The 21,764-nt window shown below is 57.3% G+C and overlaps 9 protein-coding genes across 9 annotated transcripts; 6 read left to right on the top strand and 3 right to left on the bottom strand.

The window, feature by feature from the left end:
• Positions 1-600: 600 nt before the first annotated feature.
• Positions 601-2,230, bottom strand: C8Q71DRAFT_770391 (uncharacterized protein). Its single transcript, XM_047924317.1, has 3 exons — positions 2,079-2,230; positions 1,686-2,020; positions 601-1,630 (listed from the first exon to the last, which is right to left on the bottom strand). The coding sequence occupies exons 2-3, from the start codon at positions 1,955-1,957 to the stop codon at positions 922-924; spliced, it is 981 nt and encodes a 326-aa protein (XP_047776631.1). The 5' UTR covers positions 1,958-2,020; positions 2,079-2,230; the 3' UTR covers positions 601-921.
• A 110-nt stretch (positions 2,231-2,340) lies between these two features.
• On the top strand, positions 2,341-3,916 carry C8Q71DRAFT_770388 (putative isomerase YbhE). The gene is made up of 3 exons (XM_047924316.1): positions 2,341-2,930; positions 2,988-3,276; positions 3,336-3,916. The coding sequence occupies exons 1-3, from the start codon at positions 2,631-2,633 to the stop codon at positions 3,812-3,814; spliced, it is 1,068 nt and encodes a 355-aa protein (XP_047776630.1). The 5' UTR covers positions 2,341-2,630; the 3' UTR covers positions 3,815-3,916.
• A 104-nt stretch (positions 3,917-4,020) lies between these two features.
• On the top strand, positions 4,021-6,196 carry C8Q71DRAFT_770384 (CoA-transferase family III). The gene is made up of 8 exons (XM_047924315.1): positions 4,021-4,365; positions 4,429-4,536; positions 4,592-4,753; positions 4,819-4,877; positions 4,927-5,186; positions 5,259-5,341; positions 5,398-5,449; positions 5,503-6,196. Exons 1-8 carry the CDS (start codon positions 4,265-4,267, stop codon positions 6,076-6,078), a joined length of 1,401 nt encoding a protein of 466 aa, XP_047776629.1. The 5' UTR covers positions 4,021-4,264; the 3' UTR covers positions 6,079-6,196.
• Positions 6,197-6,368: 172 nt separating this feature from the next.
• Positions 6,369-9,322, bottom strand: C8Q71DRAFT_711604 (uncharacterized protein; the record flags this gene model as incomplete). Its single annotated transcript, XM_047920815.1, has 3 exons — positions 6,369-8,585; positions 8,639-8,913; positions 8,965-9,322. 3 exons carry the CDS (start codon positions 9,320-9,322, stop codon positions 6,369-6,371), a joined length of 2,850 nt encoding a protein of 949 aa, XP_047776628.1.
• Positions 9,323-10,719: 1,397 nt separating this feature from the next.
• C8Q71DRAFT_770379 (AAT-domain-containing protein) lies at positions 10,720-12,234 on the bottom strand. Its single transcript, XM_047924314.1, has 4 exons — positions 12,166-12,234; positions 11,983-12,103; positions 11,504-11,920; positions 10,720-11,442 (listed from the first exon to the last, which is right to left on the bottom strand). The coding sequence occupies exons 2-4, from the start codon at positions 12,028-12,030 to the stop codon at positions 10,795-10,797; spliced, it is 1,113 nt and encodes a 370-aa protein (XP_047776627.1). The 5' UTR covers positions 12,031-12,103; positions 12,166-12,234; the 3' UTR covers positions 10,720-10,794.
• A 110-nt stretch (positions 12,235-12,344) lies between these two features.
• On the top strand, positions 12,345-13,405 carry C8Q71DRAFT_154717 (uncharacterized protein). Its single transcript, XM_047916646.1, has 2 exons — positions 12,345-12,740; positions 12,800-13,405. Exons 1-2 carry the CDS (start codon positions 12,469-12,471, stop codon positions 13,182-13,184), a joined length of 657 nt encoding a protein of 218 aa, XP_047776626.1. The 5' UTR covers positions 12,345-12,468; the 3' UTR covers positions 13,185-13,405.
• Positions 13,406-14,967: 1,562 nt separating this feature from the next.
• Positions 14,968-15,448, top strand: C8Q71DRAFT_770376 (uncharacterized protein; the record flags this gene model as incomplete). The annotated part of the gene is made up of 2 exons (XM_047924313.1): positions 14,968-14,991; positions 15,042-15,448. A coding segment is annotated over exon 2 (286 nt), but the record flags the coding sequence as incomplete, so codon positions are not given.
• C8Q71DRAFT_154723 (uncharacterized protein) lies at positions 15,309-16,061 on the top strand. Its single transcript, XM_047916647.1, has one exon. It carries the CDS (start codon positions 15,423-15,425, stop codon positions 15,957-15,959), a length of 537 nt encoding a protein of 178 aa, XP_047776624.1. The 5' UTR covers positions 15,309-15,422; the 3' UTR covers positions 15,960-16,061.
• Positions 16,062-16,619: 558 nt separating this feature from the next.
• Positions 16,620-20,698, top strand: C8Q71DRAFT_812973 (calcium-transporting ATPase). The gene is made up of 11 exons (XM_047926072.1): positions 16,620-17,138; positions 17,188-17,440; positions 17,489-17,570; positions 17,620-18,092; positions 18,167-18,328; positions 18,381-18,625; positions 18,679-19,405; positions 19,458-19,595; positions 19,651-19,803; positions 19,861-20,063; positions 20,115-20,698. Exons 1-11 carry the CDS (start codon positions 16,680-16,682, stop codon positions 20,418-20,420), a joined length of 3,201 nt encoding a protein of 1,066 aa, XP_047776623.1. The 5' UTR covers positions 16,620-16,679; the 3' UTR covers positions 20,421-20,698.
• Positions 20,699-21,764: the final 1,066 nt, after the last annotated feature.

Genomic DNA, 21,764 nt, shown 5'->3' with positions numbered 1-21,764 from the left:
TTGTGACGGCTACCATACGCCAGTGAGTTTCGGAATCCCTTGAAGTAATCGCTCGTAAGTAAGAACATGTCTATCAAGCGACCACAAAGATCATGTGCTTACCACGTATGATAACAAAGCACGGCTCTCATTAGGGTTGTTCAGAGTAGGCTGTCCGGGCAGCTATCGAGCCTGCTATCCCGTCCAGATGTCCGAGGCTCGACTCCGGCAAACGCCGACAGCGAGCCTCAGCTGTGATCCTGATCGCTGTCGCAGGGGCCTCGCTGACGGCGCGCGGTGGCACCGGCGCTCGGCACTCAGTCGGAACGCAAACGCGAGGTTTGTATGGTGGCTAACCCTGAATTAGGGCTACCATCATGTCTTGCCCATAATAGCCCAAGTGTTGTAGATATATGCAAGCATGGTGTCATAAATATACACACTTATGAAGCCGTCTATCGTAGAGTTAAGTAATCATGCTTGGTCTCATTATGAATCGGTGTGCACAATATAGAGATTACATTTGGCAATTGTTACTATATTTGGTAAGTTATGATCATCGGTAAGCAAGGGTGGCAAGCCGGGAATTGCACAGTAACTCGGTATTTTGTGCACTGTGGCAAATAATTGCTTCTCATTGTTCTCAATACATTTTGATACGTACAGCAACTTCAAGAACAGTTCATATTCACAATCTACCACTGCCCGCACTTGGGCTCCGTAACAAGCCCTAATTCAGGGTCAGCCACCGTACAAACCTCGCGTTTGCATTCCGACTGAGTGCCGAGCGCCGGTGCCACCGCGCGCCGTCAGCGAGGCCCCTGCGACAGCGATCAGGATCACAGCTGAGGCTCGCTGTCGGCGTTTGCCGGAGTCGAGCCTCGGACATCTGGACGGGATAGCAGGCTCGATAGCTGCCCGGACAGCCTACTCTGAACAACCCTATTCACTAGCCCAGCCCGGTGGTACCTCAATACCCAACAGCTGGGGAAGTTCAGTCCAGGTCTCTTTGCGTAGTGATTCCTCTGCCATCCGAAGTACACTCTGGCACTCTGGACATATGTAGATACGACCCTCGGTTTGCCGGATGTCGAACCTGGTGCAGAATGGTGATAGCAAAAGGTCCACCGCAAATTTCATAGTAGTAAGGCGTGGACACATTATTCGTTGGCGTATCACTTCTACTTTCGTGCGGCATTCCAAGCATTGCAATGACGGCCTGATGGGATTGTATAACTCGAAGCGCGTATTGATGTATTTTTGGTGCAAGATGTGACGCGCATCGATACACTTGATGACATCCGCCGGGTCAAGGCTTTCAAGGGTTCCGTCAGGACAAGAACAGCCATTGAGGAGACGTTCTGTTCCCAACCGACAGCAAAGGTACAGCGCACTGGGCAGCATAGACTCCGTCCCGGTGAGGCGAGCGATGTTCACGGCGGCGATGGCGTCTGCGAGACGGAACTTCATGATGGGGCTGCCATACCCGGGCCCTTCGGTGACGATTTCCCATGTCGCCAACTCGGTGCAGAAGCACGACTTCATCCGCCACAGGTAGGCATCACGGACGTGGTCGATTTGATACTTGTGTGCCAACCGGACGAGAGCAGCAACAGCCGCGAACTCAAGTTGTTCGTCGGGACGATAGTATCTGTCAAGACACCCAATCAGCGAGAGTACGCGGAGACATAACGCGCGCTACGTACCTGTTGCCGTGGTAGATGACCCGCAAGAGATGGCGCAGATCCTCGGGGCGGTCCGTGAGGTGGACAATGGGACATCCTTCATACGTCTCCATGGACGTCGGCTGAGGCACGGTGAAGAGATCGCGAAAGATCTCTGAGTTGTGGGCAAGTAAGCCTTGGTATATCCTGAAGACGTGCCCCTTGGCCTCGAGCACCACATTGCCGTCGGCGAACCATATCTCCTCGTCGTGAACAAAGCCAGCGGGGTCTTCCGCCTGCGTCGGGATATCCATGACAGACCACGACGGTTCAAAGAGTGCTGAGATGAGTTCCAAGCGACTTCTTGCTACTAGCTACTATGGATATCATCAGCAGGATGCCAACCCCGAGGATGACTTCTGCGTACATACTCACCTACGTGCTGTCTTCTGCTCTTGAGCCACTGTTTGATTGACCCGATGTTCCAGATCAGTCAATAGCGAAATGAAGGGGAAGGTAATCAATAGTAGGGGCTGAGTCTGTTGGACTGACGAGAGCAGGATGTCGATGGAAGCACCGGGCCTGTGGCCACGGATACGGATATATCAATAGGCTCACTATTCACTTTTACTTACTCTCAGTAACACGGCTTACTCACGTACTTACAATTGAGTTACAACACATAAGTACACTTCTTGTCTGATACGACTTACAGTTGCGGTTACATATACCGGCGGCCTTGGCTCTTAGCCTCTCATGCTTGTAACCGAAACCTCCACGGCCCCTTTCCCTACGAAGATACGACCTCGTTGTATAAAGTGCCATAGGGTTCTATGCATAGCTCTGGGTAAAAATGTGCGGGCATTTCTCGGCCAACTTCCCCGAGTGGTTTGCACCAGCAGACCATGCTAGTCTCGTAATCGATACTCAAGTGATAACTCTCACCGCACTCTCCTAGTCGAACGAGCACCACTGACCGCGTCGAAAATGCCCTTCCGCATCCTCGTCGGCTCGTACACGAACGAGATCTACACCGTCTCATTCGACCCGGACGCCGCGAAGCTCACGCTCGAGTCCACGCTCACGGTCGGGCACCACCCGTCCTGGTTAACCCCGCACCCGACGGACCCCTCACTCGTCTTCACGGGGCTGGAGAAGGACGGTGGTAAGGCGGTCGTGGTCAGGTACGACGCGGAGGGCAAGGGCACTGTCGTGGGCGAGGCACCGAGCGGCGGCTCCGATCCTTGTACCCTGCTCGCGCTGGGGACAGAGCTCTTCATCGGCAACGTGAGTATTTCTCGACGCGTGCGGCGCGAGCTGGGTTGGAGTTGAACAACTACGCAGTATTCGTCGGGCACGTTCACTGTTATCCCCCTCACCTACGAACCGCCGCACCTCCAAGCGTCCGAGACCATCATCCTGCAGTTCGAGGGGACGGGCCCGAACAAGGAGCGGCAAGAGGCGTCGCACCCCCACCAGATCTACTCTCACCCGACGCGTGCGGAACTTCTCATCCCCGACCTCGGCGCGGACCTCGCGCGACGCTTCAAGAAGGATGCGAGCGGGAAGTGGGTGCCGAACGGCGAGGTGAAGTACCAGGCAGGGGGAGGCCCGCGGCACGTCGTTGTATATAGTGAGTCTTGCCCTTGGATGCTACACTAGTCGCATGACATCCCTCACCGCGCCTCGCAGACGATATCCTCTACACCGTGCACGAGCTCACCAACGAGCTCAGCGCACACCGCTTGCCACCCGCCCCGGAGGAGCCCTCACATATCGCCACGGTCTCCACCCTGCCGCTAGCAGGCACGTCGTCCGAAGCAGCGTCGTCGATGTTCGCGGCGGAGATCCTGCTGCCCGCGCCGAACGCATCGTACCCCACGCCGTACATCTACGTCTCCAACCGGGAGGACCCGTCCCCGGGGAACGACACCATCGCCATCTTCTCGACTGTGGACTCGGATGGCGGGCCCAAGATGGTCGCGGAGGTGCGCTCGGGGCTGAAGCACCTGAGGGGGATGGTGTTTGGGGGCCCGGACGACAAGTGGCTGATTGCGGGCGGTGTGTATGGAGGCGGCGTCAAGGTGTTCGAGAGGGTGGATGGCGGAAAGGGTCTCAGGGAGGTTGCGTCCCTTGAGCTAGAGGCTCCGACCGGCTTCCTGTGGATCTAAGTGCAGAAGTCGCTTTGTGGAATCGATGTAAGTAAGTACAGTGTATAAGAATTTAAATCAGTACCCAGTAAGTTAGTACCGGCTTACCCTGGGCTTACCCCACACGGTCTGCAATTTTGATGTTTGCCATCAAATTCAGATCTGAGATTGGCCTCCCGGCCGCTGCACGACCTGTGGCAGCCTGTGGCACTTGTCAAGTGCCGCTATTAGTATGTAGGTACCAGGCGGCGTCGTCCGCGTAATTACTACCTCTCTTCATCGCAAGACATACATGCAGTTCCTTGTCGTCTACCTACACCTCTGAAGGGGAAGATCGCTATCGAAGACACAATACATCGGCAAAACAGTCGTGATCAGTGCTCGTGAGCTCACCTGACAAGGCTCAGCCTACCCGCACGGACGATAGTGCCGAGGTAGTACGACGCGCTCTTGAACCATCACTGTCATCATATGAGGAACATGCTGACACGTACTTGTAGCAAGCTGAACAAAACGGGTCCACCCTTGTCTAGCGTGAAGAGGCTTGAACGAACCGTAACGTCATGTCGCCGGTCGGTCTAACTCAGTCTGGACTCGGAGGCAACGAGATTGAGCCCTACCCTCCTCGTTTACAGATTCATTACTAGCCAGGGAAATGCTCTACAAGATCTCCCTCTTTCGGGCATCCGCGTGCTCGAGATAGGCCAAGTCATCGCAGGGCCCTTCTGCGGACAACTCCTTGGGTAGGTACGGTCATGGGCACTTGCGTCACCGAGAACCAACCACGATTGATTATAGGCACTACGGCGCAGAAGTCATCAAAGTGGAGCCACCAAATGTCGGAGACCCACTACGCGTCTGGCGAGAGCTGGATGTTGACGGGGTCAGCCCGTGGTGGCGGAGCATTGCCCGCAACAAGAAGAGTGTGACGATTGATCTTCGGAAAGAGGAGGGCAGAGAGTATGTACATGCAGTTAAGGAAGAGACGTTTTATTCGGGATGCTCATCTTGCTATTTCTACTTAGCTTGGTCAGGAAACTCGCCATCAAGAGTGACGTCCTGCTCGAGAACTTCAAGCCCGGAAGTCAGTGCCATCTCGAACTCGCTGATTCTTGGTATTGACATCGTTCTAGCCCTAGAGAAATGGAAGCTCGGTCCTGAGGACCTGCACCCGCACAACCCGTCCCTCATCTTCACCAGGGTCAGTGGGTACGGGCAGACAGGTCCCTGGGCTTCCCGTCCAGGATACGCTTCCGTCTGCGAAGCTCAATCTGGCTTCCGCTACATCAACGGGTACCCAGACCCCGAGACGGGCATGCTGGACGGCCCACCCGTCCGCCCAAACATCAGTCTTGGAGACTCCGTTGCAGGACTGCACGCTGCGCTCGGAACGGTGAGCCGACCGTACTAAACGGATCCACGCCCCCTCTGAATGGCAACCGCGCCTCATGTCCACAATACGCAGGTGCTCGCGCTTCTGTCTAGAAAAGCGAAGGAGGCCCGCGGCCAGGTCGGAGGGCAGACGGTAGATGTCAGCATTCTGGAAAGGTGCGTCGCGCGGCTCGCTCGGAGAGGATGATCCTGGGACGACCGTTCACGCCTAGTATGATGAACCTGATGGAGGGAATTATCCCGGAGTACGACCGCAAGGGCAAGGTCAGGGCCACCACACCTGCCGCGCCTCGCCAGCTAACCTCTTCCCCCTGCAGATCCGCGGGCCGTCCGGATCCTCAGTCACAGGGATCGTCCCGACGAACGCCTATCCCTGCAAGCCTTCCCCGTCTTCGCCCGACATACCCTCCTTCATCGTCATCGGCGCGAACGCCGACAGCATGTACGTCCGGCTCATGACTGCCGTCGGGCGGCCAGACCTCACCGGGCCAGCCTTCGCGCACAACCACCACCGCGTCGCACGGCAGCAGGAGATCGAGGACGCCATCTCATCGTGGACGCGCGAGCATACGGCGGAGGAGGTCGAGGAGGTCCTGCAGGGCGTTGGGGTCCCGAGCGGCCGCGTACTAAGCGTGAAGGAGATCGTGGACAACCCGCAGGTCAAGGCGAGAGGGCTTGTCGAGGAAGTCTGGGTGGGAGATGAAGCTAGGGAGAAAGGGTGGAACGTCAAGATGCCGAAAGTGACGCCTGTGTTAGAGGGCTGCGACACGAAGACACGCTGGGCTGGTCCTGACTTGGGTCAGCACAACCGGGAGGTCCTCGTAGGCGAACTGGGGCTGAGCGAGGCTGAGTTGACTCGCCTTCAGGAGGACGGTATCATCGGCCAGTGTTGATAGGACATGTCTTCTGCGACGCAGCGAAGACCAGCGATCAGTGGACTGCCTCGTTGCAGATTGAACTATATTGTATCTATTGTAGCAAGCGCAGTGTGTTGTGTTACAAAGATTGTAGCGTGTACTATCAGGGCCCATATGCACAAGGACCGACATTCGGTGATTCTACAAGGTATACAGCATGACGAGAGAATGTCAGGGATATACAAGATGCAGCACCACAACGGCGACCATAGTCCCGATTCAAATCCTGGCACGGACAGCAATAACAATTAGACCGAAAGCATCCCTTAGTCCGCGGGCAACATGAAGCTAGCTAATGCCCACCCAATGTCCTCCGCACGATTTCGTACGAGCAGCAAACAGTCCTCACCATCGTCAACATACAAAGGAAGGTCTTCGTGGAGGGCAGGATGGCCAGCCTCTTGGAGCACGTCATAACAATCACCGGCGCGGAGCGTGAAGAAAGGAAGGTCGCGGTATGAGACACCTGGCGGCGGCTCGCACGGGTGCACGACCCGACAAGTGTATAGCGACGGTATTCTGGTGCCACCGACGCTTGGTCGCCTGCTTTGGCGGCGAGTAGAGGAGGGCGTACTGCGCGCAGGCGCGGTACTTTGTGAGAACGAGGGAGAAGCATGTCCAGGCGCGGATGGGGAGCGGTGTTGTCGTACAACAGAAGAAGAGCTAGGAAGGAGCGTTTCCGTCAGCCTCCGCTTGAAGGATGGCTTCCGTGTTGGGCGACCCCGGTCATCCATGTCCTCGACGAACTGGGGACGCCCTGGAGAAGGCCGGTCGGTATTTGAACGACGCGGGCTCCTCCGACGTGTATCGGCGGCGTCATCCAACAGGCGTCCATGTGAGTGTGATTTCTTCAGAGGCAACGGAGCCGGCCTCGGTTTGCTCTTCGTCAGCGTATTCGTAGGTTTCTGCGGCGTCGTACCCAAAGCGTTCACCATATCGCCGTAATATCCGACGACATCCGAGTCGATGGTATTTACGCTGTGGCTCGGCTGGTGCCCCATCGACCTCGCCGACTTGCCCGACTTCTTCGAGCGAAAGCTTTCGCTGGAGTTGTGGCGCTCGAGCTTGCGCCCGACGTCCAGTGAGCGCACGCTCCGCGCTTTCACACTCACGGGCGTCTGGAGCGACAGTGTGGATGGCGAGCTGAGGGGGTCGTACACGAGGCTGGGGTCGAGGGTGAGGATGGAGGATGACACCACAACAGTCGAACTCGTCTCGCTGGAGTCGTCGTCGAAGATTTTCATGCGCAGCCGCGACTTCTGGCGCGTCATCTCTGGTGCCCCCGTGCGTCGCTCAGATGGCCGCACGATGTTGAGGCCGAGCGTCTGGCCTTCAACGTCTGCCCAGCGCGACCACCACACCCTAACGGTCTCGGCAGCTCCGGCATTCATCTCACCCTCAACCTTGAGTGAGTTCCAGAGGGTGAGCCACCGATCTCGAACCCGCAGGTAGAATTTCATCTGCCAGTTATTGAACTGCTTGAAGCAGAACGTCAGCCCCTTGTCCAACAGCGTCAGATAGGCAGGCAGCTCTGACGCCAGCTGGGCACGCAGGGCAACGTAAGACTGTGAAGCCTCCAGGAGCTGGGGCGGAGGGCGTGACTTAGCGACGTTGAGGTTGAGCAGACCGAGGTGCAAAGGTTCTAGCGTCTGCATCGCCTCTACGAGCCGGAGGGGAGCGAGTGTCGAGTCCACGAACTTCGTCAACTCTGGCAGGAGTTTCTCCTTGACGGTCGTAGTGAAGTCCTCGCACAGTGCCGGCAGCTCCTTCGTGCTGACCTGGATGAATGCCGCGAATGCCTCCGACTCCTCCGGCTGCGACACGCCGATCACCTGTCCGAAGCTCGTGGACCACCGCGATAGCTGGTCCATCAAACCCTGCACCGTCTTGCACCACTCAATGGTCTCCTTCGCGAACGTCCGCGCGAAGGCTTCGGAATCCTTCACCTGCTCACCCAATCGCACGACCTGCTCGGCCTCCTGGTTCGCCTCGGCGCCCTCCTTTGCTTTGACGGACTTCATACTGAAGCTCTTCATCCGCCCGAGACTCACGGAGGCCGACACGCCAAGGTTCAAACCCTTCTTCTTCGGCTTAGGCTTTGGGTCGCTGTGCCGCTTGCTCGGCGTCCCTGAGGAGCCATTGAGGACCTCCTTGATCACCTCCCGCCGCCTACGGCCCTCGTTCACACCGCGTGCGACCTCCTCCATCTTCTCCCGTGCACGTTTGAGGTTCACCTTGTCTGGGTGTGCATCGGATGTCTCCTCGATGATCGCACTCAGCAGGAGTGGATACTTGAGCAGGCGCTGCACGGGCTTAATGAGAAGCGATTGCAGGTCCCAGGCGTGGGTGAGCTTCGACGCGAGCATGCGTGATTCCGCGAGGTAGGCCGTGAGCGCCGGGGTCTGCGGCAGGCCAGTTAGGTGCTCCAAAGCAATGGGGTGCTTTGTGATGTAGGCGAGGTAGAGCGGCTCTATAGTAGAAATCTGGAACACGCAATCAGTCAAAATGAACAGTGATGAATAACGCGTGGGCGTACCGTGTCCAAGAACAGAGCCCCGACATGGTCCACGCCTGACCCCCCCTCGAGCACGGATCCCAATGCTTCTTCGATCTGTTCCGTGAACGAGTCCGAGAATACGGCCAGTTCCGCAACATTGTTGAAGATGATCCGAATGTCGTCCCGTGTCATCGGTGGGGAAGAGGATGAGCTGGACACACCCGCTGAGGAATCTGACGATGTGGATTGGGTGCGTACAGATGACCCCGAGGACGGTGGGGTCGCGGGGGCGGCAGGGAAAGGAGCAGGTTGCCCTGGCACAAGCCTAAGTGATGAGAGTAAGGACACGTCCTGTGCAGACTCACCTGAAGCAAGTGGGATGTGTATGTCCCGAATGAGGGCGAGGTCAGACGCATACGCTCTCTCACTCGACAGCAACTCCTCGAGGGCACGGACGCGTTTCGACACGGCTATGGACGGCTTGAGAAGCGAGGACGAGCCGGAGTCGGAAGCGAAGAGAGAATCGTTGGGTTCAAGTGCGATTTCGTGGACGTGATCATGATCATCGGCAAAGGTGGCTGAGGAGGTTGATGGATCGGGGGTGATGGGTAGAGGCTTGTCTGGTGTCTGAGAGCGTCCCGAGCGGCCAGACTTCTCGCTCGCAGACTGCGAGTTAAGCATCCCGGAGAGAGAACCCAAGCTGCGCGAATGCGACAAAGGCATGACGTCGTCGGTGTGTGCCGCAGTGTGTGGTGTGTCAGGCTGAAGCAACGAAGAGGAGGCGCGCCGCCCTGGGCCTGTAGGTCGCAGAGGAGACCGAGGTGGTCTAGGTGGAGAAGAGGAGGATAGCAGGGGAGAGGATGGTGGTGTGGTCCACGGTGCGCTTTCTGAAGTGTCAGTGGTGCTGGTAGAGAGCCGGAAGCTCGACGGAGGGCCCGATATGCCCACGCGGCGCGAGCGAGGTTCGCAGGCAGACGCTTTCTCGAAGCCGTCGGGCTGGTCAGAAGCGACGCTCATCTCCGTACTGAAAGAGGGAGTCTCCTGCTTTGCTTCCGTCACGGAAAACTCCATCGGATCCGCCCCTGCTCGCTATTCCGCTGTGGGCGCTGTGTGTTCGACTGTCAAAGTGCCCGAGAGTTCTACCGTAGGCCGGGAGAAGAAGTTGAGCGACTCGAAGCGCAGAAGACGATTGTGCTCACGCTTGCTGTCCTCCCAATACTTCAAATTGGCCTCATACACGTGAAGAACATGCGCCTCATTCAGTGGGCCTCTCACGCGATCGTCGTGGCGTTTGACACTGCGTTTAGCGAGGGTACAGACAGCGTCAACCGTAGGCAGTGCTGGGCGAGGCGAGGGTTCGGGCGTAGAACAAGCAGCAGGGGAGTGAGAGTGGCAGAGTCAGACAGCGTTCCGTCTGCACATCAGTTAAAGTACCGCATTTGTGCCTGAAACTTACCATATATAGACTTATCCCGGCGTATTTGACCCACACGCCCAGGGTGCTGCTGCTCCCTCGTCATGTCCAGCGTGAGCTCGACGCGCGACGGGGCCAGGATATCAGAACCCGCCGCGAGTTTGCAGGATGTCCAACGATATTGTTCATGCAATGGAGGCTGTGAAGCTCGCCCGACAAGAAAATGAAAACGTGAGAGGGAGCTTTCGACTGGAACACACGCCTAGGCAGTGCGCGCCCTCATATGCTTATATACTATGGAGGAGTGCGGTCAAAAGTGGAGCTCCTCAGAAGCCGCGGCGGGGTCACAAAACGGAGAGCGAGAGGGTGCAGAACGGTCTGACGGATTTGGAAGGTGCCCTTCCCTATGAGGAAGGTCTTGTACGTCAAAATCACGTGGATGCCATTGGGCGATCATCGATGCCAGGCAAGCTGCCGCTGTGGGCCTGCAATGCCCTGCATTGCTGTCTGACTACTGTAGTGTATGTCGCAATAATACGTTGCGCCCCATTAATATACGAGTGAGTAATAAGCTGGCCTTTACTTCTTCTGAACTGTATACTTATAGGCTACTCTAACTGTCGCACTGCGGCATGCACCAGACGGCTTGTGTACCTCGACACTGCTGACTCATCAGTGACAGATGGCCCACTGCTAACTCGCAATATTTGAAGCGTGTGCGCAGCTCGAACACATGAGACGCGAAATTAATTCGGGATGAACATGATGAAGCCTAGGCTTGCTACCAAGGCATGTTATATACTACCCTGGTCTCCGCACCACTTCCAGGTCTCCCGAATACAACCTCCGCTCTCGGCTGCTTTCCATCCTCGAAGGTCATAACAATATTGAATAGGGTCTCTATCTTCGCCAGAGGGCCCCGCGCAGGATCCGGCGAGCAGCATATCGCCTGAGGTGAGTTCTCCGTGTTGGCGAACACGCGGCGACGCAGCAGGGCAGCGTTCACAGCGTCTCCGAGGGGCACGGGCCCCACCTCCTTCACGATCTCCCCGCAGAGCGCGCGCGCCTTTTCGAGTCGGAAGGGAGAGCCAGAGAGCCATGGTGGCTCGTCGACGAGCCTATTCTGAAGGAAGTGGTTTGTATGGACGATTAGCCCGTCCGCATCCTCTCGCAGGTACGCTCCGCCTCTTGGTGATAGCTCGAGCCCTCGCGCTCTGTGAGCGTCCGCGATGAGGATGTGCTGACTAGACGCAGCGCCGCCGAGCGTCTCGAATGTAGCAATGGCCGCGTCCAGGGAGTCGCATTCGAGCGCGGTCCGGAGGAGAAGATGAATAGGCAGGAGGTCAGTTGAGATGGGGCGAGCGCGTATGGCGTTCAGGCAAACGCCCACGGAGGACGAGTTGAACCCAATCTTGCCTACGATCCCAGGCTTCAGGTACAATAGACACGGTGAGCACACGATGCAAACTCTAGGCAGCGTCAATGCGCACCTCGGTGACCATCCAGATGGTCGGCTTTCCGACGCGCCGGATGGACATGAGCGCGAGGTTCTCGCCCACGGACGCCCGCCAGTCCCAGTTCTGCCCGAGCAGCTGCTTCCCGGACGTCCCGAGCTTCCAGGCGAGCGCCGTGCATCCGTCGTCCCACTGACCGAGGGCGATCTCGCTCCGTGCGTTGAGCGCGACAATGTCGAGCAGCCCAACGTCGCTCTGCCCAACGCCGTCTGCGATCCCTCGCATCTCCTCTAACAGGTCCGGGGCGAGCCGGCCGATCGTCGCGCGAAACTGCTCGGCGACCTCGAGTACCTGCGGCCAGTCATACTTGCATGTGTCCGCAAATATTCCGCGGTAGATTTGGAGCTGGCTTAGGATCTGCGGTGCAAGTGCTTGGCCATGCTTGAGCCCAATCTGTGAACATTTATACACTTGTTGGTTGTACCCGTTATTGCATTCTATCGCTATGAGCGTACCTCGTATGGTGGACCAAACAGATCTATGACCAGTCTTCCACCTCCCATGATGGCGCAAGCAGGAGGAGCGGTATGCGTCAAGCTACAGGGGGGATTGCTTATCGAGCCGTTCTCAGGCTGACTATTGGAGCCATAGAAGCCGGTCTCAGTAGGCTGGAATGTGACAGGGACTACCGAACAAACCTTGCCTGTTCATCCCAACAGGCCGTTTGGCCTGCGTTGGGCCATGCTCGCGGCGGGTTGGAGGACGGTAGTATGTACCGGGTATCGGACCTCGTTTATGGTCACGAGGTCGTGTTACGCGCACGCCGCACGGCGTCTACTGTCACGGTCGTCGGTCGTGTGCGAGTCTCCAGACGCGCGTCCGACTCTCATTGTGCGCAATCGACGAACGTTGGTGAACCGGTGACCTGTGGACACACCTACATTAAATCTTCGCCGTTACCCTCCGTTTTCTCCACTCCTCTCGACTGAAACCGATCCCTGATGAACGTCTCAGTGCAGGAGGTGGAGAGTACGGCGTTCGTTCGCGATGAGGAGTTGTGGTTCCCGGATGGCAATGTCGTGCTCGAGGCGCAGGGTCGTGCCTTCAGAGTGTACCAAGGCTTGCTGGCTCACCACTCAGAGATATTCCGCGATCTCTTCACCGTACCGCAACCGACGACCACGGAAATGTACGAAGAATGCCCAATCGTACACCTCACGGACCAGCCCGAGGACCTTCGCCAGCTATTACGGGTCATATATCACGGGAACAGGTGCGCACACCTTGTGGTGTAAACCTACACAGGGCACAACCAACTGCATTCGATGCTAGATACTACCCCGCTGACGAGCAACTCGAGTTTGCAATCGTCGCCGCGCTCGTTCGAATGTCACACAAATATGCGATCGAGCATATTCGCGACTCCTATCTCTCACGCATGAAGTCGTGCTTCTGCGAAGATCTCGACGATTTCCGGAAATTTCGTTCTCAAAGCGGCAGCCCCTCCATGAAGTTATGCGTTACGGCTACCGACGCCATCGCCGCTGTGAACATTGCACGCCTCACGGAAACACTTTCCATGCTTCCGAGCGCGCTCTTCTTCTGTTGCCTGCTCAAAACAGAAACCCTGATTAATGGCCATCCTCGTGCCGATGGCACTCTGGATTGTCTCAGCCCCGCCGACGTCATCAAGTGCATTGATGCACGTCTATGCTGATATCAGAAGGCCAATTCGACCCATTCCGCGATATTCGATCCCACCACGTCGCCCCCACTGTGCTTGCAACCCACTCAGTGTCGCAAATCAATAGACACCGTGCATACTTGGCTGCTGGATGTGTTGCATCCGACGCAGGCACTCGCGAATCTGCTTACTGAGAAGCACCTATTAATGAATGACGCCCCGAGGTCAGTATGTGAACCATGTGTAGATTCGGTCCGTAGGGCAGAAGGTTCCGCGTACAGGAAAATTTGGGCCGAACTTCCTCAATTTTTGGCTATCGAAAGACCGCCAGGGTGGCCTAGTGAATGAATGCCGTAGGTTGCTATATAGTGCGTATGCAATCATCATCAATATTTTGCAGTCAGTTGAAACCTCACATAGGCTCCTAGATGAACGTGGACGATACGACGACGGGATCTTGCAGTGCCATCAGTTGGTCATCAGTGTAGTTATGGTTGATACGTAAGCTTTGTGTACTTCACCGCTCCTCTTTGCATGACATGTATTTGTATACGCCTCAGACCGTGGTTCAGTTGCTCGTCGACAAATGGGGGTCATTTGGAAGACTGACGGGTTCTTCGCTGTCAGTGCCTAGCTGCCAGTGCTGAGGTCTTCATGTTGAGCTTCAGTACTTAGGCCTCGACTAGGATGTATCCGAAGTGCTCAACCCCTTCTCCGTCATCAATACTGGGTCTTGTTTATATCTCTGACATGACAACTGGGTGTAGCGAAGGTAGATGCGACACTCCAGGGCCGATACTTTCTGGAGGTGGGCGTTCAGAGTGCCGTATTCAGATGAAGCTGAACACGAGGTGTGACTAGCAGCTCTGGTTCGAACAAGATAATGTCGGCCTCCACGCCGGTAGAGTAACATCTCACATCTACCTCGACAGTCTGTACCAGAATTACTAGTCTTCGCTGATTCACTCTGCGTCCCGCAGCTCACAAATACGGCGCGTCTCATACAGATTTGCGCGCTACTCAAGCAGCAAGCAGGATACAATGGATACGAGCATGCCTACCAGCTTGCTACCAGCCCAGATTTCCGTCTGGTAGGTACGATTGGCATGCAACCTCTCATCCACAGCCACCCGCCAGTACGCGAACCAGTCACTTTCCGCACGCCTGAGCCCTGGGCCTCAAACCCCAGGGTGCTGTGCGGTCATTGCCCTATGTCAACGCAGTCCTTCAAGGCAGCATTCAAAGCACTGCGATGTCGAGCAGCCAACTTCCCTACGCCTGAAGCAGCTCACAGTCACAGTACGTGTTGTCTCTCCCAGAAGATCTGTCATTCGCTGCGCGAAGGTATCCGGCGGTCTCGACTCGGAGTGCTTACAGCTATGTTCGCAGGTGGCCACGAAAACTGCACGGTAACAACGGCAGGATCGTAGGGTCGAGGCCCGCGGATGCATTGACGTCGAACGTTCCGTAAGTACCTTCCTCTCCCCGTTTCGATGTAATGGCATTAGAGTGGCTTATAGGCGTATTCCTCGCAAGGAAACGGTCTAGACCTGCAGCGGGCCGCCTGTTCTCCGGCTGGTCAGGATTGAAACGCTTCGAACATATTGACCAGAGGCCTGCATCCAATGGCTGTCAGTCCGGAATGGAATCGCCACGCAAACCAAAAGACAACTTGCGTTCTGGCAGACTTCATACAGCGAATTCAGGAGGCCCTACGATGATGTGAGCTAATGGTACGTCGTGCCATTTCGACTGCGCGGCTTTTCAGGATGGATACCTGTGAGTGCCATCAAGGCCTAGACGCGGGAAGACGGATGTGCATACCGTAGGACCGCGAGCGGTACGCGGATGGATGTGCACGGTCCCGCCAACCCCTGACCATCCTCGCAGCCCGAAAATGCATATAAGGCCAGCCAAATCTCGCGGATTCCTCAGTATCATCTTCATTGCACACGCATACGCAAGCATGTCTGCATCCGCTACTGCTGCTCTTTGCTCCGCCCTAGCTGGTCTAGGGTTCTCCTCTCCTGCCCTCGGTGCCATGTACTCGCTGGCCGAGTACAACCGCTACGCCAGTTGTGAGGCACACAAGGTGTCCGACTTGTGTCACGGTGGCTCGAGGGTTCGGGAAGGAAGTGCGCTTCCTTCGCCTTCGGCGGAATGCATAGTCTATCCTCGTATGAAGTAAGTGGCGATCGCATATAGCAAAGTGCCTTCTCTGACAACACTCCCCCGAACAGAGCTCGCGCCAGAAAGGCCTCCTACCTTGGTATGGAGGTCGGCGACGAGAACGAGGAAGGCTACGAGGCCGGATGCGAGAGCGACCCCGCCGCTCTCGCGCGCACGCAGTACCTCCAGGGCCAGCGCAGACTCAGTTCCAGTCGCGCTCGCACCGAGGATGCTGCGGCCTCCGGCCAATCGGCCTACGTTGGTCTCGGCCTGGGACTGCCCTTCGGAGTCTCACCTCAGCCGCACAGAAGACCAGCGTACTCCGTCAAGGTCGTCGATGTCCCCGAAAGCTCCGCCATCGTTGCGGAGAGGGACATCCGTCGGCCTGGGACTGGGCGGACGTGGGACAGCTGGCCGCCTGTCGCGCCGTCCCCGTCGTTGTTGCCTAGTCCCACCCTGGCGTTCGGCCCGCCGCCGTCGTGCCCATCTCCGAGCAGTCCTGCATGGCCGCCGGTGTCGATGGCGCCGTCGCCTTCGATGCTGCCGAGTCCGCGGTGGGCGTTCATGGGTACTCCGAGACGGCCGGCGTGGCCTCCGGTAGCACCGTCGCCGTCGATGCTGCCGACGCCAGTCTTCTGATACTACGGCTTGCCATATAGTAGGCAATGTTACGTAGAGTCATATCAGAATTTGAGAGTGAACGAGCGCGATCCTCCCCCTTGTGATTCGCGTGATGATTGCAGTAGTGCGCTGCTAGCTGGACGCTCCGGACGAAGAGATTGAGAATATACGCCTGTAACTGAGCCGTCAGTGCATGGTCCAGTCCAACGCGTCCCAGTAACCTTGTCTTTCGTTTGCAATAACTGACCCATTTCAAACCTATCTGACCAGTCCCCCCCCCTACGCCTTGCTACTATACTAGTACACGCGTCGGTCGCACTCTGTCTGGTAAGTACCAGTGAGAGAATTTCGGCAGCAAAACATACCTTGGTCCTCACTCGCTGGACGGTTCCTCTCTTTTCGAACTTCGTGGTGCCTTAGGCTTGTGGCAGTGCAGTAACACAGCTGCGGCCACGTATGATAATGAGTGAAAGCAACGAGACCATGTGCCATGGCTTCGAGCTCTGAGTGCATCATGTGTGCATTGAATTTGCAGCGACACTTCACCTTCTCAGAAGGTTCCGTTTAGCGGGATCTGCTGATCTGGGAGGGATCTGGGGACAGGGAGGGATCAAACCGCCACGTGGATATGGTCTTGGCAGCGCAGCGGGCGCCTGCGCGGAGGAGAGCTCGCGTCCCGGAGCGCGTGAACACCGCCCTCTCACCGAACGACCAACGAACGACAAACTCCCGGCAGCCATGAAGCGGGTCTACCCAGAGAATCCGTACCCACCGACAGCGACGACCAGCGCGGCGGCACTCTCGCGGCAAGCTGTTAGCTCTCGCGCGTACCCTACGAATCGCAGTTCTTCGCCACCAGCTTCAACGTACTTCACGCCTTATGACGGCACACATCATGGAGAACCACAACCTTCGACGCCCGACGCGAACGCGCACTTTGCCTACAGTACGACATTGCGAAGACACCGCCCAGATGGACCCGGCCTGCCCACACCAAACAGTGCGACGGGATTTTCCAAGTTCGAGGAGCTGCGTACGGTCGTCGAGATGGAGGGGCCGTCGGGACTCTGGCAACGGACAGTAGGGATAGCGAAGGGGTGGTTCTCGAAGGACGAGGACTACGAGAAGTTGGCTACACCGCTGAATGCAGACCACCGGGAGACACCCTCTGCTATCTTTGCTCACCGCACGGTGGAGGTACGTCTCGCGTCAACTCTGCCACAACCATGCCATTAAGCTTCACCAGGACACGCTCGCACGCCTTCGTGTCTCGCCGTCCAGTGGGCTCTCGTCTGCAAGCATAGCCGGATTGCTGGAGAGACACGGGTACAACGAGTTCTCGGTGTCCACCCCAGAGCCATTGCTCATCAAGTTTGCGAAGACGATATACGAGAACCCGCTCATCATCCTTCTATGCGGCAGCGCAACAGTGAGTGTAATCATGGGCAACCTAGACGACGCGATGAGTATCACCATAGCAGTGCTCATCGTCCTCACTGGTGAGTACGTCCATCGTGTTTGCAGCCTTGCTGACTAAGGCGCAACAGTCGGCTTCGTTCAAGAACAGCGGTCAGAAAAGAGTCTCGAGGCCTTGAACAAACTTGTCCCCCACCATTGCCATCTCATTCGGTATGTTCGCCGTCCACCCTCGCTAGACCACTCACCAACATGTATCCAGTGATGGCCAGCAACTACATGTTTTGGCCAATGAGCTTGTACCCGGTGACATAGTAACCTTTACCACTGGCGACCGCATTCCCGCCGACTTGCGTCTCGTCACCGCCTCAGACCTCGAAATCGACGAGAGCAGCCTGACCGGCGAGACGAATGCGCGGCGGAAAGACACCGAGCCGTGCCAGACGACGGGGTACGGACCCGCCGCGGTCGCGGAGCGCACCTGCATCGCATACATGGGCACGCTGGTTCGGAGCGGGCGGGGCAGCGGCGTCGTGATTGGCACAGGGACGCAGACGGAGTTCGGGGTCATCTTTTCTATGATGCAGGAGGTGGAGGAGAAGCGAACGCCGCTGCAGCTGAGCATGGACGAGCTCGCGAAGAAGTTGTCCATCATCTCGTTCGGGGTCATTGGCGTCATCGTCATTATCGGCGTGCTGCAGCAGCGGTCGTGGTTGGACATGTTCACCATCGGAGGTGCGTCGCGTCTGCTCAGTCTCGTGGGCTGTGTGTATGCGGAATACGGATTGGCTGACGGTATCGAAGTGCAGTGTCCCTCGCGGTTGCGGCTATACCGGAGGGGCTGCCCATCGTCACGACAGTCACGCTTGCGCTAGGTGTCGTGCGCATGTCGAAACGCAAGGCGATTGTTAAGAAGCTGCACTCAGTCGAAGGACTCGGCAGTGTTTCGGTCATATGCTCTGACAAGACAGGTGAGCTGGTGTCATGTCTCGTATTCGCGGACACTGAGCATTGCGACTTCAGGGACACTGACAAGGAACGAGCAAACTGTCATGGAGATATACGCTGTTGATGAGGCTGTGCGTAGCGACACGTCTAGTCCTGTCCCGCCCCCGCATCACATCTCGCCCGCCATCCGGAAGGCTCTGATCGTCGGCGGCCTCTGCAACGATGCAATCAGGAAGGAGGATGGCACCCACGTAGGTCACTCCACAGATGTCGCCCTGCAGACTGTACTCTCCGTCTTCGGTATGCCGGACCCGCGGCAGGTAGGCTCATCCTTCATTTGCCCACCGGGACACGATTGACGAGTGTGATACAGGAATTCACGCGTCGCTCCGAGGTTCCATTCAGCTCGGACCGGAAATACATGTCTGTCAGCGGCGTGCATAGCGCAGCCTCTACCGTGATGAACGGCTCGGCGGTCAAGGACGGCGGTCGGGAGGTGTACTACATGAAAGGCTCGATCGACGCCGTCCTCGAACGCTGCAGGTTCTACCACGTCTCGGACGAGTCCACCCCGGCTCTCGACGCGAACACAAGGAGCGTCATCCTCTCCAAGGCGCAGACGACCGCTGCGCGTGGCCTGCGCGTCATCGCCATCGCATACGGCTTCAGCCCCGTCGAGCCGAGTTCGGGCCCCAGCACTCGTTCGTCCACGCCCATCCAGTTCGCCTCGGAGAAAGAGAAGGACAAGTCGAAGAGCAACCTCGTCTTCGTGGGCTTCCAGGCGATGCTGGACCCCCCGCGGAAGGGCGTCGCAGACGCGATCGGGCTGCTGCAGACAGCGGGCATCCAGGTCGTGATGATCACGGGCGATGCGGAGGAGACGGCGCTGTCGATCGCGCGCACGCTCGGTTTGCGCGTCGGTGCACGGGACAAGGCGGCGTGTCTGACGGGCCAGGCGATCGACGGGATGAGCAAGACGCAGTTGATGGAACGCGTGGGGAATGTGAGCGTCTTTGCGAGGACGACGCCGAAGCATAAGATGGCTATCGTGGAGGCGTACCAGGCGAGGGGCGCTGTCGTAGCTATGACGGGTGACGGAGGTGAGTGACTCTGCGTGTTGCGTGCGGGAGAGACGCTGAGCGGAGTTTGTAGTCAATGATGCACCTGCTCTGAAAATGGCCGACATTGGTGTCTCTATGGGGCTCAGCGGTACGGACGTGGCAAAGGAAGCTGCGGATGTTATCCTTGTAGATGATAACTTCAGCACTATACTGCCTGCAGTCGAAGAGGGTACGTGATGTCCATCCCCGGTCTACGGCCCAATATGCTCATAGTCGTCCCACAGGCAAATCTATCTTCTACAACATTCAGAACTTCCTGTCGTTCCAGTTGAGTACGGCCGTAGCGGCACTGAGTCTCATTACCATGAGCACGTTCTTCGGCCTCAGCAATCCTCTAAATGCCATGCAGATCCTTTTCATTAACATTCTCATGGACGGTAAGCCTCATTGCTTGGAGTCTTGTGTTGTCTCTGAACGCAACTCTGTGTGCGAAGGTCCCCCCAGTCAATCGCTAGGCGTAGATCCCGTAGACCAAGAAGTCATGCGGAGACCACCGCGCAAGAAGGATGCTCCTATCATCTCCAAGCAACTGTCCTACCGAATACTGTTCTCTGCAGCAATGATCGTGATTGGCACGATGTACATCTACCTCTACGCCCTATCGGACGACAACATGTCAAGACGAGAACAAACCATGGTCCGTCCTTGACTCACAAAGCACGATGATCAGTCACTGACGACAACTCAGACATTCACATGCTTTGTGTTCCTGGACCTCGTGTCTGCGCTGCAGAACCGGGGCCTCGGGTGCGGCATCACACAAAACAGCATGCTCATAACGACTGTATCTATATCGTTCCTTGTGCAGTTGACCCTCATATACGTATCCGTCATGCAGAGCATCTTCCAAACGGAAGCGCTGAGCACGGGAGACATCTCGCGACTGCTCTTCATAGCGGGCTTGTCGTTCGCGCTGCACGAAGGCCGGCGGCGTTACGAACGCTCGTTAGTTGCGGACCAGACATATACGGCCGTCACGGAAGAGCTAGCGTAGCATTCCACTCCAGGGTATTCCTCGGGCTCATTCATGTACTGGTATTTATATATATTACTTGCATTGCTCACGCTTGCATTGCTCATGGCTGTATAATCCAATGTTGCGCAACGTCGACCTATCGCACTCCGCTCACCGACAACTCAAGGCTTGCAGGTTTCATCATTCACATGCATCACACGGTGGGATTCCTTTCTTTCGCAGTGTATCTCTGATACTACTACAGATGACATTGCCACAGCAAGCCATACAATCAGAACACTGGCGTCGGCAGCATCGACGGCGACGGTGCTACCGGAGGCCACGCCGGCCGTCTTGGAGTACCCATGAAAGCCCATCGCGGACTCGGCAGCATCGAAGGCGACGGCGCCATCGACACCGGCGGCCACGCAGGACTGCTCGGAGATGGGCACGACGGCCGCGGGCCGAACGCCAGGGTGGGACTAGGCAACAACGACGGGGACGGCGCGACAGGCGGCCAGCTGTCCCACGTCCGCCCAGTCCCAGGCCGACGGATGTCCCTCTCCGCAACGATGGCGGAGCTTTCGGGGACATCGACGACCTTGACGGAGTACGCTGGTCTTCTGTGCGGCTGAGGTGAGACTCCGAAGGGCAGTCCCAGGCCGAGACCAACATAGGCCGATTGGCCGGAGGCCGCAGCATCCTCGGTGCGAGCGCGACTGGAACTGAGTCTGCGCTGGCCCTGGAGGCGCTGCGTGCGCGCGAGAGCGGCGGGGTCGCTCTCGCATCCGGCCTCGTAGCCTTCCTCGTTCTCGTCGCCGACCTCTACACCAAGGTAGGAGGCCTTTCTGGCGCGAGCTCTGTTCGGGGGAGTGTTGTCAGAGAAGGCACTTTGCTATATGCGAGGGCCACTTACTTCATACGAGGATAGACTATGCATTCCGCCGAAGGCGAAGGAAGCGCACTTCCTTCCCGAACCCTCGAGCCACCGTGACACAAGTCGGACACCTTGTGTGCCTCACGACTAGCGTAGCGGTTGTACTCGGCCAGCGAGTACATGGCACCGAGGGCAGGAGAGGAGAACCCTAGACCAGCTAGGGCGGAGCAAAGAGCAGCAGTAGCGGATGCAGACATGCTTGCGTATGCGTGTGCAGTGAAGATAATACTGAGGAATCCGCGAGATTTGGCTGGCCTTATATGCATTTTCGGGCTGCGACGATGGTCAGGGGTTGGCGGGACCGTGCACATCCATCCGCGTACCGCTCGCGGTCCTACGGTGTGCACATCCGTCTTCCCGCGTCTAGGCCTTGGTAGTATGCATCTCAACAAACATCATTTTCAACCAGATCTCTGCGTCCTTGCTCTTGATTGAAGACCGTCTCC

The sequence above is a fragment of the Rhodofomes roseus genome (genome assembly GCF_022264815.1).
Source record: "Rhodofomes roseus strain CIRM-BRFM 1785 chromosome Unknown C8Q71scaffold_16, whole genome shotgun sequence".
NCBI lineage: Eukaryota > Fungi > Basidiomycota > Agaricomycetes > Polyporales > Fomitopsidaceae > Rhodofomes > Rhodofomes roseus.
The sequence above is the reverse complement of the archived record's forward strand: the minus strand, read 5'-3'. Positions and strand labels throughout refer to the sequence as shown.

Bases quoted from the DNA above. Each gene is read 5' to 3' on its own strand.
- C8Q71DRAFT_770391 (XM_047924317.1), bottom strand. From the start codon at position 1,957: ATGGATATCCCGACGCAGGCGGAAGACCCCGCTGGCTTTGTTCACGAC. The intron at 1,631-1,685 runs GTACGTAGCGCG...GTGTCTTGACAG, and splicing joins GTCATCTACCACGGCAACAG to ATACTATCGTCCCGACGAAC.
- C8Q71DRAFT_770388 (XM_047924316.1), top strand. From the start codon at position 2,631: ATGCCCTTCCGCATCCTCGTCGGCTCGTACACGAACGAGATCTACACC. The intron at 2,931-2,987 runs GTGAGTATTTCT...ACAACTACGCAG, and splicing joins CAGAGCTCTTCATCGGCAAC to TATTCGTCGGGCACGTTCAC. The intron at 3,277-3,335 runs GTGAGTCTTGCC...CGCGCCTCGCAG, and splicing joins GCGGCACGTCGTTGTATATA to ACGATATCCTCTACACCGTG.
- C8Q71DRAFT_770384 (XM_047924315.1), top strand. From the start codon at position 4,265: ATGAGGAACATGCTGACACGTACTTGTAGCAAGCTGAACAAAACGGGT. The intron at 4,754-4,818 runs GTATGTACATGC...ATTTCTACTTAG, and splicing joins CGGAAAGAGGAGGGCAGAGA to CTTGGTCAGGAAACTCGCCA. The intron at 5,450-5,502 runs GTCAGGGCCACC...TTCCCCCTGCAG, and splicing joins AGTACGACCGCAAGGGCAAG to ATCCGCGGGCCGTCCGGATC.
- C8Q71DRAFT_770379 (XM_047924314.1), bottom strand. From the start codon at position 12,030: ATGGGAGGTGGAAGACTGGTCATAGATCTGTTTGGTCCACCATACGAG. The intron at 11,921-11,982 runs GTACGCTCATAG...AAATGTTCACAG, and splicing joins TGTTTGGTCCACCATACGAG to ATTGGGCTCAAGCATGGCCA. The intron at 11,443-11,503 runs GTGCGCATTGAC...TTGTACCTGAAG, and splicing joins CCATCTGGATGGTCACCGAG to CCTGGGATCGTAGGCAAGAT.
- C8Q71DRAFT_154717 (XM_047916646.1), top strand. From the start codon at position 12,469: ATGAACGTCTCAGTGCAGGAGGTGGAGAGTACGGCGTTCGTTCGCGAT. The intron at 12,741-12,799 runs GTGCGCACACCT...ATTCGATGCTAG, and splicing joins GTCATATATCACGGGAACAG to ATACTACCCCGCTGACGAGC.
- C8Q71DRAFT_154723 (XM_047916647.1), top strand. From the start codon at position 15,423: ATGGAGGTCGGCGACGAGAACGAGGAAGGCTACGAGGCCGGATGCGAG.
- C8Q71DRAFT_812973 (XM_047926072.1), top strand. From the start codon at position 16,680: ATGAAGCGGGTCTACCCAGAGAATCCGTACCCACCGACAGCGACGACC. The intron at 18,329-18,380 runs GTGAGCTGGTGT...TTGCGACTTCAG, and splicing joins CATATGCTCTGACAAGACAG to GGACACTGACAAGGAACGAG. The intron at 19,406-19,457 runs GTGAGTGACTCT...CGGAGTTTGTAG, and splicing joins AGCTATGACGGGTGACGGAG to TCAATGATGCACCTGCTCTG.